The sequence below is a fragment of the Falco punctatus genome (assembly GCF_963210335.1).
Source record: "Falco punctatus genome assembly, chromosome: 3".
NCBI classification, from domain to species: Eukaryota; Metazoa; Chordata; class Aves; order Falconiformes; family Falconidae; genus Falco; species Falco punctatus.
In genome coordinates this window covers 55,430,284-55,444,011 of record NC_137582.1, presented here as the reverse complement: position 1 = coordinate 55,444,011, position 13,728 = coordinate 55,430,284, and the positions used below count along the sequence as shown (strand labels likewise).

General features: G+C 39.9%; 1 protein-coding gene across 13 annotated transcripts in view; it reads right to left on the bottom strand.

The window, feature by feature from the left end:
* The window catches only part of ZNF521 (zinc finger protein 521), a 232,863-nt gene that overhangs the window by 199,337 nt on the left and 19,798 nt on the right, over nt 1-13,728 (bottom strand). For all 13 annotated transcript variants that reach the window (XR_013927075.1, XM_080380562.1, XM_080380567.1 and 10 more), the window contains one exon: nt 8,630-8,809. Coding sequence is in view for 12 of the 13 variants with exons in the window: in XM_080380562.1 (XP_080236688.1) it covers nt 8,630-8,809 (180 nt within the window). In the remaining variant the exon portion in view is untranslated. The remainder of the gene's footprint in view (nt 1-8,629; nt 8,810-13,728) is intronic.

The following is a 13,728-nucleotide window of genomic DNA, read 5'->3' as shown; positions in this document are numbered from 1 at the left end:
TAGAATCATATACATGAATTCCCATTGTACTGGGTAAAGGTCAGGGTAGCTATGACCCTGTACCAGCAGCAGCTTTACAATTCAAAGTCTATATTACTAAAGACTGTGAAAAGCAAGACAAGCTTGGCCACAGGATCCATATTGATTACAACAGTAATTGGAAGCAGCATAGTTATCATAGGGTAAGTAATGACTATTTTTCCTTCTTCACATATGTGCCAGTGTTGATGATCCCCCTGCCCCCTCCCCTCCCCCTCCTGCAGGCAACCATCTTCCCTAGACAATAAGAATTAGGAATTTCAGCTGCATAGATCAAATAGTGATTATAGTATTTCTCACCCAAAACTGGAATGAGCTCTGGCAGTTACGTCCTCCACACAATGCCTGATAAAGGTCAGTGGATTACCTCATGTCATCACCTGGCAGATCTCAGAAATTGGATCTGCTTCAGAAACAGGCGGGAGATGTCACTCGAGCACTGGGAGAACAAAGTTAATATTCAATGGGAAAGACACAGTAGCCAAACGGTAATGCAGAGAGATAGCCTGTACTGCCCATTTAGAAATGGTCTGTGAGGAAACAGCTTGACCTTTAGAATACCCAGCAGTGGCTATAAATAAATGGAGCAACAGACCGTCAATGTAATAAAGCAAAATTCTGGATCTAGCTAGGGCAGACTTTCAATGGAGTGCCAGGGAGGCACTTGAACTAAGTCTGAAAAAACTAGGGAGCTGTGCAAGTCAGAACTTGGAGACAGGGACAATGGTGTAGAGCCAGCTTGGTAACCAAGAAACACCAAAGCCAGAAGAGGAACTATTTATAATGTTATTATTGCCCCCTCTCAGAGCCTAATGTTATTGCACTCACCCACAATAGCATGTCAGGTATGCCTAATTGATGCTTTCATAGCCCTGTGTCAAAAAAGCACCACATAGATATGTCCTCTGGTACAGCTCAGGACTATGACCATAAAACCTACGGCTGAGCGTGACTTGGGAAGAAGGCACTGAAGTAAGGTACATTGTTTTATGTAAACCTCTGAGTACATGCTGAAAAACAGATTCTGGGTGACAAGCACATAGGATCTTTTAACCTGCAAAACAGTGTAATGTTGTCCCCAATATTCACTCCTTATCTTCAGTGAAAGAGTATTTACTTGAGAAGCTTTGAGCAGAAGTGATCAAAATCATGGTTCAAATGGGTGATGCCCAACGGCCAGGATGACTGGATTCATGTTTGGGACAGGAATGGATACCATGTGTGTGTAACTCTACTGCCATACTCCATTTGCCCAGTAAGACACGGATTGCTGCAAGATGAGCCCTAAGAGCCCCGTAAATGATGCTAAATGATTTAAACATAAAAGACATTAGAGAGACAGTTGCACCAAGAACTAGATCTGGCAACCACTGCCTAGGGCTGCCCACACTAAACCCTTTTGCCAATGAGAAAACTACAGTCTCTCTGGTTGAGTGGTTTCTACCACAGACCAGGACTTCCTGGGCCAGCAAGGAGGTGTCTCTGTCCATGGTACCCAGCGAGGCAATGGTTTCCTCACTGGTGCACCGACACCGGGGCTGAGCTGGTATCTCGCCATTGGGAGTTCAGGTTCACACAGTGTAAAGTCCTCGATGTACACATACAGTAAGCCAAACAAAGCTATCCTTGCCAGTATGTGCTAAAAGATTTGCCTGCCTTTTTTAGCGATGGAAAATCGTGCTAGGAGAAGAGGAAAATAGGAAGCAAAATTGAGGGGGAAAAAATATCAATGAAAGACATACAGGAAGCACTCAAAGTCCCTTGGAAGACACCAACAATTCCTTCCTCTCCTACCTCCAAACAGAACAAGAGTTCTGGCATTTACAATTAATGCTTATGAAGAGGTTTATTATGGGGGTTCCCCCTGTAAAGAATAATAGTTCCATGATACAGACATCAGCTGCTTTCATTTACAAGAGGTCACAGACAGACAACTCAGGAATTGCAACAGGCTGTGTTTAAAACACCCAGGAGATGAAGACTGACTGGTTTTATGACTGATTAACAATCCCAAGAGCAGAGATTAATGGTTTCCAAGAAAAGGGGGAGGAGTTTATGCCTCCTTGCCATGTTGGCTGTGCATCATGGATCTACTGTCTCTCAAGGTAAGCACAGAGGTTTTGAAGAACAGCAAGAAAGCTATGGAGCCTACTTTCACAGCTTTCAGCTCCAACATATACAAGTTCCCTCTACATCTGAGCAGCACCAAGCTACCTACAGGAGTATTTATTCAGAATTTTGATACAAAAATCTAAGAACATAATTATCAAGACCTTCAACTATCCTCCCTAGGAACATGTTTTTTGCATATGAAGTTCTGTATGGCAGATTCTCCAAATTGCTATGATTTTAGCAGGCCTTGGCCATTATGCAATGCATATACATCTTCCATCCAAGTCCACTGACAGGCTTTACATTGCTCTCTGAATTCAAAATTATGACCTTTGGAGACAGAGGCTGTAGTTACCACCCTACCCCACCTTTTCCCCAAACATCAAGGATTTGGAGTTGTAGGTATGGGTCCTGGACGACATAATTCTGAAAGGATGTGAGCCTACAACTTGCAAACTCAAAGCAGCACACTGAACTACCATGGGTGTTGGCTGGTACAGGAAATGAGGAGAAGGTCTGCCTTCCAGTGTCTCAGTCAAACAGAATGTCATTTTGTTGAGAAGAAGTCAGAAGTTTGCTGTCCAAAGCAAATAGAAAAGTGGAAGCATGTCTCTGTAGTACAGCAACTGGGAAACCCTCTAAGGAAAAAGAGAGGCCTAAGCTCAAGTCCCCAGTCCAAGCACTGTTTGTCTTTCATTCAATAACTGTTTAATGTAAAATCCATATGCAGTTCTTGGTGCAGGAATTCTCAAGAGAAACAGGGTGACTCTCTCAAGTGAAGTAACTGTACTTGGCAAACAGTGCTTGGCAGTGTGCCACTAACTGCAATGAGGCAGATGAATATGCTTTTGGTGCATCATAGATTTAACTTCTTAGGGTCCTTGTCCTCAGAAGCACTTTTATCAAACTCAGATTTTCCTTTGTACTGCAGAAATTACCAAGGACTCTTGCCGTGTATCTCTTCTCCACACAGACAGTGGAAACTGAAAAAACAATGGCAGGATCTGCAATGTATTTCACCAGCTCTAGGATTCTTTTGCTAGCAGGAAGAGCAACTCTAGCTAGGATATCAAAGCATGACAATGCCAAGTGCTCACAAGATTTATCTTGTAGTCTCACTGTGCACAGCATACATCCTTTGGGACAAAATCCCCTGGAAAGTTTTCAAGTCTTCTAGTGAAGGAGATGGTCCTGGCATTACCAACTCATTCAGAAAGATTCCTGGGCACTAGGAAGAAGAGAAAAGAGGCAAAAGAAGGAAACCATTACAGTGCAATTTCTATTACCTCCCATTTGGTAAGTCCATGATCACTCGTGGTGCACGTTGCCTGTGAAGCTGTTAGGTAGCACAAGCTCTTATTTCTAGACATGCAACCACACAGGAGGATGAGACCCATGAAATTTATTTTGGTCATAATTGGAAACATACAAATACTGACTTAGCTAAAAGTTCCCAGCCTAATGATATGCCAGTGCCAATGGAGAGTAGGACTCAAAGCAACTGGTCCCCAATGTATCTGCTGGAATTGTTTTCAGATGGCATGTGAGAGGAATCTCTCAGCAGGGCTAGATAGCAGGAGTGCATCTCCTCATTGGCAGGGGACACAGAGCTACAATCAGTAACCTTTCCAACATCAGAAACAATTTAGGGGACAACATGAATGGCTCTCAGCTTTACCTGACATACTCAACCTGTCAAAGCTCTAGCACTAAGCTAAAGCCCAAAGCATAAAATTAAGTATACCTAATCACTTAACGGTAAATTAAATATCCCCAATGGAGAAATACACCATGTCTTTTACCTCAGAACACCCTTAGCCTTGAAGCTAGGACTGCATATGATTCAGTAGCCTGCTTTCAGACAAGTTTTACAGCCTGTAATGCCAACAGGGCTAGAAAGGAAGTCCTGTAACACACACTAGTCTACTGACATTCAGGTGGAGGGTGGCAGTCTTGTGTACCAGTACATTCAATGATGTTGAGTTATTCAACAACTCAGCCAGGTAGACTGGTATGTTCACTGTATGCTTGACTGCAAGCAGGGCAGCACCATTTTTCTAAGTATTACTCTGTATATTTTCTAAGTATTCTAAGCACTCCTTTTTCTAAGTATTACTCTGGTTATGACTGAGACTTCTGATGTCAAAGTGACCTGCAGGATCTTCAAGAGAACCAAGCTTGAGCTGAACGGCTCTGAACACAGTCCGCAGTTCTCCTATATACAGGGTAGGCTTCATAGAGTAAGATCCCTGTGGACTGAAAGGTGAAATAAACAGCACAAAGCACGGTGCAAGGAGAAAAGATTATAGATCAAGCAGGAGAATGTTAGGGAAAGTGTGCCCCACCAACAGCATGTATGGCAGCATTGCAAAAGGTTGGCAAGAGAGAAGGTGCAGTTGAGGGTTTACAAGTATACATTTGATCCTGCATGCAGGTTCCTACAGTAAGATCCAAATGGACATATACTAGAAGGACATCAGGTTCATAGCCGTGCTAATTGGATCCTTTACTTATAGAGACAACTCAGAGGATGACAATGTGCAAGTGGCTCATGAGTTATTAAATGTAAATGCTGAAGGAAGAATAGAGTGAGAAAAGCATTAACATCAGAGTGAAACACTATTAAATCCATATTTTTATTGCCAATCTTTTGTAATGACTAAATTAATATAGTGCAGCATCTTATCTGCCCATGGTTACAAGTATTGCAAGTAATTTTTTTAGGCTTTTCCCCCCATTTGCCCATTATCTGTATATGACAAACATCATGGAATTGACAGCAATTAACATAAATAAATCATCTATTCAGAGCAAAATTTTGTACAAGAATTTCAGATGGTAGCAAAAAATATCACTGAACAGCTCACAAAGGTCTTGTTCCATCCCCCATTGAAGTCAATGGGAATCTTTCCATTGACTTCAATGGATATTGGATCAGACCCAAATTGAAAAGATCAATAGCGCACACATTAGGATAAAAGAGCAGCTATGCCCTCCTCTAGAAAAAGAACAAGTTCAATTCAAACAACAGATTACAGGAAGGAACCAGCTGGGGAGAACTTTTTTCTTCTCCTTTGAAAAAATCTGCAAGAGAACAGCAATTCAAGATCCTGAGAGCTAAACCTCACAGATTTCCAATTCTCATCTTCCACTATCCTCTGAATAGGTGGGGGTGACTGACACTTTGAGAGATTGGGACCACTGTTTAATGAACCAGCTCCCTTCTCCCCACTCCTGTCTTTGGTTGAGAGCGCAGAATGAAGACTCAATAAAGCAATTTTACTCCTTCTACTGATGTGTTCTTCTGAAGCTTTGACATATCTAACATTTTCAAATGCAAAAACTAGAAGCCCCAGTATCAATTTGAGAACATACAGTGGCAAGCCTCATTCTCAAGCGTATTACAAGGTTGGTAGAATTAGAGGCAGTCAAGACACTATGACACCCAACTCTCATGTTTCATATTCAGGGTTTTACTAAAGGGTTGTCCAAAGCCATTGTTTTGACATCCTTTTTGTTCCATCAATGTATTTGTTTATTTTACCCAGTATAACTGTATGGAAAATGATTCTACAACTGGGTCAACATGTGAAATTCATTAATTCTTGCAGTGAAGCTCCTTATATGTCTCACAGAGCACCTCCAAAGCTCAGTAAAATCCAGACAAGTTGCATCTGGCTCAGTCATCTGCAAAATCAGGGTTTGGAGGGCTTTAGAACTCGAATGTGAACAGCCCTGGTGTTTTTACATAATGGACAACTCTGGTAACTCTTCAGTAACTGAGATGAAGCCCAGATGGGAAAGATCATACATCAGGACAGAAGACACACACTGCCCTCCTCCAGAAGGAACGCAGTTCACCCAAAAACCAGAACACAGTACAAAACCTTCTATTTTGGTAAACTTCTTGCCTTTCATTAATAACTTAGTGACAGAAAATACCTTAGGGTGTATAGTAGTTTCATTGGGACTCCTCCAGAAGGAGTCAACCAGAGCAATTATGTAACACTCTGTTGTGTCAGACGACTGTGACAAGAAAGGGAGGTGCAACCAACCCTCCGTGGTAATACTTATTTTGAAAACTTTGAATCTGGGCATGGATCTCAAAGGCACTGGTGGAAGTAAAGGGAAAGGCAAGAGTCCAGGGAGCTTACATAAAATGCTAAAAGCAAACATCTTCTTTGTCAAATATATATTGTGCTTCAGAAAAGAAAGGCAAGCTGCTTGTCTGTCAACTGTCACTAATTAACTAAAAATAATCTAAACCGATGAGGTTTTCTTAAATGTTGTATCCTTAGTGCTAGGTCATACACGCAGCTTAGGACCCTGCACTGAATTCACCTTACTAACCACCTGTTTGGTATTTTTTTCTGGAGAAAGAAGAAATCCTCAACTCGGACCATTTCATCCAGGCTCCTCTTTCAACTTAAGGGTGTATTTTGGTCATTGTATTTATAAACAGAGGACAGCTGGGTGTTTTGTCAACTTGGTAGTCCAGAAGGATGTGTGGTTTAGGTTTTTGTCCACTTCATTAGCTTTCAAACACTCCAATCTCTACCCATTCACTATCACAAGTTTCCTTGAAAGAAATCAAAGGTATTTTTAGAAACTTAAACAATTTCCTTCAAGATTCATTTTCATTCCCCCATCCTCTGACAACATACATGCATTCCCGCTTTACACATACACTCCAAATTGACTAATCCAGCACACTTATTTTCACTCTTACTTAGCAACACTCAGAAAGAACTGCTGTGTTCAGGAGCAGCACCCCGGGACTCTACCTACTTACTGCTCCTCTCGCCTGCTTTTCTTTAGTTTCTCAGCCCAGTTATGCAAGCACTGTTCAGTACATTCTGCTTGCAGCTTTAAAGCAAAGAAACCACTTGGTAGAAGTGGGAAGAGGGGACAGCAACTAGCTAACCAGAAAGGAGGAACAGCCATATCAGATCAAGGTGAAAAAACAGGGATGAGTAAATAGGATTTGAGGCAGTAAAGGGGAGATCCAGAGGATCAGGACAGGGGGAATGCTTTCTGAAAGAGGGAAGGAAGAGAAAAGCTAAAGCCATTATTAGTTTTTCAACATAAAAAGAGCAAAAGAAAAAAGAGAGGTATGAAGAAAAGGAGTGAAAAACAATTCAAGTTTTTTAAAATCAAGTTTTTTAAAATACCCATACTGCCAGAATCCACAAGCAATAGAGACAAATACATTCTAGAATAAGTTTGTAGGAGTGATTAGGGAATGGCAGAACTGACTGTATCTGAAGTTAGAAAAAAGTTTACAGGCAAGAAAAGGCAAAGTGATATATTAATAAAAGTAAATGTTACTTGCTGGAGCAGATTTTCATCTTCCATAATTTGAAATTGGGATTAAAACCATTTGGTAAATTCACATCACTTCCTCAACCTTCCCTCTGCTCCTGCCCACTTATTCCTCTTCTGTTCACCTTCCTTTCACACTTTGTCCCAAGACCAGTACTGCTACTTGACTTTTATGTCATCCTGCCAGGACTTAGCCTATGGATCTACTCAAACAAAAAATAACTTAGATCTCCAAACATGAGCACATTCACACTTTCTAAAAGCATTCCCAAACAGGAAGGATGGTTTTCCTTTTTTACAAAGTCATAATAAAGAAAGGTTATTAACATAACTGCACAATAAATTTTATACTGTAGAGATTAAAACTAAAGTTTAAATAAAATAAATTTTTTTAAAAATGCCTTTCTGTTGCTACTGAGTCTGCTTGGACCTACAGTGCCTACCATCAAAAGACCTACTGGATCTAAGGGGCAGAATTACTTCAGCAGATTTCATGTGGTTTCCTTCCTGAGGGGGCTGTCTACAATCATTTCAAAGGGGAACCTGGGTTGGCTACTGTCCATTCACCCAGCTCTGCTCAGTTCAGTAGTATCTGATCAGCACTCAGTTCTGCACCTTGACTGAAGTCGAAACCTTGTTTTCCCCTCTAACAATTTCTTCATTCCTCTCAACTTTCAGTTACTGATTACTGCACAGTCATTTGTAGTTAACAGATTAGACTAATGCAACATCCAGCCCAGATCTGCAACATGCCATTGTGCAGATTCATTTATTACACAGGCACACTTAAACCCCACTTACAAATACTCTCCACGTTTACAAGTGACTTAAGAAAATCTGTGTATAAGCAATGTATGAAAAGCTGTACAGTATGAATCTAGAAAATACATGCAGCAGTCAGGCACAGACAGTTAACAAACGCTTTAAATACAGTAACAATGCAGTAATTACCCATACATCCTTCAGTATGAAGGAAATTTATAGTGCCCCATTTACAGCATAATCCTGTCCCAGAATCTGTTTATAAAGGTCTCACCCAAGCATTCAAGTGCAGGAATAAAATAACTGAGAACGGAGAAAGGAGGGAGATCAAAAGCAGAGGATGGAAATCAGAAGTATAACAGTGCACAGTCATGAAGTGATAAGTATTGTTTACCTGTCAGTTGACATTGATTAATCTTGTGTTCTGTGATATCACTCAGTGACTCAAACACCTGGAGGCAGCTGTCACAGCTGTGCACAGCTTCTTCTTCTAACTCCTCCCCTTCATCCGGCCTCTTCTTACAGTCTAGCACTTCTCCATCTTCTGCCTTGTCTTCTAGTTTACAGTTAGGGTCTGAAAGAAAATCAAGACCGTGACGTCAGGCATCTAAGAAGAGAACCTTTAAAAAGAAAAAAAATAATCAAAATAGGTTCTTGTGATAATGAGGAGAAGAAACATTTTTGACGTGAGTCTGTAGCACACTAGGTTTTATTGCTAAATAAGCAAAGGAGGCTTTTTTCCTTGATTTTTTTTCTAATCTCAATGAAAAGAGAATTTCCCTTCTACTCCCACAAATGCAGCTCCATTTCTCACTCAGGCAATTCTTCCATGCTTCAATGTTAGGTTTGTCAATTTTATCACAGCTATTGAAGCTGCTTTGATCACTGTAAGAAAGGATAAACCACCTATGCAATTAGTTTTGAAAGAAAAGAAAAATCAAATCAATGAGTGTGCAGAAACTTCTTTTCACTGTTAACTACAGCATTTCACAGGAAATTACCAGAATTAAGAGACTAAAAAATCTGATTTACATAAACATGAAATTAATCTTTATTTTACAACCCACTCCAATACTCCATCACCACACTATTTGACACAAACAGAGCCCTGGGAAGATTATACCCTAGGTCAAAATGCTACACAAGCTTTGAACTTGTGTATGACTTAAGACAAACCCGATAAAGTCCCTGTATTTCCCAGGTCATGGAAAACTGGAAGCTAACTATTGTAAAGTCTGAATAGTGTACAAGGAGACTTTTGTCTGTTTGATGTGTTAACAAACATTATGGGGATAGCAGGATAGCTCTAGTCTCAGAACAGCAGTCCTGATCACAGTGGAAGCTTCTGAACTGGAAGAAATGTGCAGTCTCACTGCCATCCCCTATGCTCAGAGAAGCCACACAGCTTGACACACTACCTCAGTTCTGCAGATAACCAGCGTAGAGTGAGATAATGCGACATCTAGAACTTTTCTTCCTCCTCTGAGGAGCAGAGTAGCTTTAACTACTCGTGACTTTTGCCCCCTTTACTAAAAGCTTCCTTCAAAAGACAGAAATAAAACAATCTATTCCCTTAATAAAGCAAGCTGGCATTTAACTTTATTTTTCCTTGGGAACCACAGTACAACAAGTGAAATGCAGAAGAAAAATGGTTGTGTACATTCCAGCAAAAGGAATGCAAGTGTTTCACCACTTTTCCCTTTTCTGCTTTGGCCGCCTCATCTTTCCTTTTTAGATATTTGAGAGCTGAGACTAAAACAAGTAATTTTAGAAAACAAGGGCAAACTCACACAATAACAGGAGATTGTGCAAGTACATTTTAAGATATTATGCTCTTTAGCCAAGCGGGTGACTAACCAGGAGTAGGCTTCTCATCCACAGCAACGCAGAGGTATATCTGTGAACCCACTTTATTTAGTGTTGCAATTGACCAGGATCATGCACAACTACCTGGGAAACTAAAACATGCTAACAGTAAATTCATATTAGAATGGGGAAGGGGTGAGGAGCAGCAGCAGGGCAATTCCACTTTAAACCACTCTTAAATCCTTTCTCAGCACCCTACAGTAATGTGGGCACTGGCATTCCTGTATTTGCCACTGTGTACAAAGCACAGGCATTCTTGCTGCCCACAGCGCAGGTCAGGGCTCTAATCATCTTTCTACATCCTTCGGTCCACACTGCTGCACCCTGCCCTTCAACTGTTCAAACACAGACAGACCCACAAGCAGAAACTGGAAACGACCCATGTCAGGAAGTCTTCCTCATGCTATGTGGCTCATGATCAAAACCGAGGAATTTCTTTGACGGGATAAAGGGCAGAATTTATTTTTAAGGGAATTATATTACAAAGGGAAACCAGATTAATTGTTAGAAATAAATAAACCCACATTCTGAAGGCAAAAATATATTTGCTGTGCAAAAGTCCTGTCTACACACTGAGTGTGATCCTTCTATGACAAATTACATTCACAAGGTTCTTTTAAGAATGACAACTTCCACTTGGGCAGCTACTTCCAAATAGAGGAGTAGTCTGCAAATTCACACACCAAAAAGGGATGCTAATTAAATAAAAGGACTTTATGGCATTTTAGCCATTGTTGAATACTCTGAATCTAGTAACTTCCACTGACAACTCGTTTTCCAAGATATTTTCAAGATTAATAAAAGTAGTTAGGAGATCACCAGGTTATAAGCAATTCAGAAAAGAAATAATTGTCTTTACTGTTGCAAAATGACCCCAACATCATTAAACACTTGTTGGAAGGCAGCATGTGCACATCGCATACTATTAGTTGTTCAGCTCAAGCTCCCAGATTCATCTCATAAAACTGACAGCACTCAGGGAAATGTGGGCACTGGGTTTGAATTTTAACATGAGTATTTAAATGCTGCACATAAAGTTTACAGACCTGTTTGTTTTAAAATAAGGGTAGTGTCTGACTCTGCTTTAAGTACAATGTTGAAGGAAAGAAAAGGGAGGGGAGGGAATTCTCAAGACTTATTATTCAGAAACACTTGCACTTTACAGGAATTCAGCAATACACACACACGTAGGCACATATGCACCCCTTGTGCACAAAAGCCTAAAGAATCGCTCAACTTAAACCTTCATACTTAAAGACCAGTTATTAAAATTAGAATCATTTTAAGACTAATAAATGTTTTGCTTCTCCTTCTGCATTTGCAGATATAAACTCTACAGGGACAGAAGTCAGTCAAGCTTATTCCCTTCTGCTGCAACTTTAGAATACATGCTCTAGCCAACTGGCACATTTGTTTTTAGGTCAACACTTAAGTGGGACCCTCTGGGACCTAGGTTCGAGTTTAGCCTACAACAGCTTTGTGAAATGAGTTCTGGCAGCCTCAGCCCCTCTCAATGAATGCATTTCCACAGTGATCTGCTGCCATGAAGAGATGTCACCACCAAAATAATGATATTTAAAGAGAGAAGACAACATTTTGACGCTTTTTGAATAATAGCTTTTGTTACAACAAATATCTTCCATAAAGAGCTGACCAAACCTTAAATAGTTACTTAAACTAAGGATTAGCTGCCTTATTTGAGCTGCTCTTTTGAAAGACTAGAACAAAACATATTTTATAAATGCAATGTGCATTCATCTATACTTTCTCCTTAACCTCCTGTTCAAAGTTCATGGTCACATATAGACTTAAAGGCAAATGTCATTCATGTCCCACATTTCTTTCTCCCCAATATCTGCAGCAATCACAGCCACAATTCCCTCAACAAAGATTGTCTTCATAGTAAGATTACTTCTCCCAATATCTGCAAATGCCACTGTTATTTCCAGAGGCTTCCCTGCTCTATTTCAGAGGCTGCCATGCACCACCTGCATCTTTTCAATACCCATCAGCAACAATACACACATCAGTTCTACCTGCAGATACAACTGAAAATTATCTAATACGGAAAGGATACTTTTTGGGGAAAAAAAACATAAATTCAGCCTATTAAGAAACTTTAAAAATAAAAGAAGAATAGGAAGAACAGTTCTCTTCTGTTACTGATTATGTTAACATTGTTTATAAATGGAAATTAAAAGAAGCATGATTTTCTCATTACTATGTTCCCTGGCAGGTGGTTCTCTCATTCCCTTCTTCCTCCTCCTCATAAGGGATGTTATTGCTGTAACGTGGTCTAGTAAAATTGCAACTTTGGGGAAAATGAAAAATTGCATTGGCTTAAAAGTGTTGGAGGCAATAAAGCCATGGACTTCAATTAATTTCAAGTATGGGAGCGGTTTAAGGCCAACCAGCAGAAATTCTATTCTGCCCATGTAAAAATGAGGTTTCACCACATTTACTTTTTATAACCCATATAAAAGTCAAGTAAAAGTAATGAATATCTAAAAGTCATCTCAGTGGACTGGCAAAGACTATCAGTATTCTTGAAACTCATCTTATGTATTTTTGCCTATGCTACAAGGATCCATAGCTAATCACAACTAAAACATCAAACTACCAAGAAAACAGCCTCCTTTCCAATCCATTTCACTGCCTTGCAGTAGACCTCCTTCCAAGACACTTCTGCATGGAAAAGTGCTGGCAAAAGAAAGGAAAACTTAGATCATGTGGTTATAATTATTACCAGGCAAGGAATATTTCTTCAGCTCAGTGGTAAAGTAAAATTCTGTCGCTCTCTGCTCCCAATAGTGTCCATCGCAAAACAACTGCCTCATTAAATCTCTGCAGTAAGATTAATATGCCGTAGCTGCACTACATTTATAACTTGGTACTCTATAAAAAGCACATTTAATGGTTAGAGCCAGAGCTTAGATACAAAGTATTACTATAAAAACTTCTGGCAGTGTGTACACAGTGTGGGCCTTCTGTACTGCTTGCTCTATCAGAAGGTTTTTTGTCTTTAGTATCAGCACTGCATTCTTTCTATAGAGAAAAACAAAATATTAAATCTTGCCTAGAAACAGAGAACAACACAAGACATGATGGGAAATAAATAACTAGCAAGACAACTTAACCATTGAGAATTATTTTAAGAAAAAAAAAATCCAGAAAAGCAACCATTTCTTGTCATATTGATCTCCAGTTTTGCAGTCCTCTATTTTTCAACTTCATGTTTCCATACTGGTATAAGTTTGCTTTTTTCAAGTTTGCAGATAGATAGCTAAACAAAGACATATGTACATTAAGAAGAGTTTGAGAAATTTCCCATAAAAAAAGCAGAACTCTTACTTTTATTTCCTCTTTCCAAACATTATAGTTTATGCGCAAAGCCACTAGAACCTACAAAATGCGCTAAACACCAAACACAAATCCACAGGACACACACATAAAAGAAATACAAAGTCTTCTAGCTGAAGAAAAAATTAACTGCATTCTTCACCTTTACAAGAGGAGTAACTCCAACTGTTCTCAGACAAATTATCTACACTTATTCAGAGATGACTAGCCTTCTAGGAATATCCTTAAGGAGTCAGCCCTTACTCCAAAAGGTAACCTCAGCTGAAT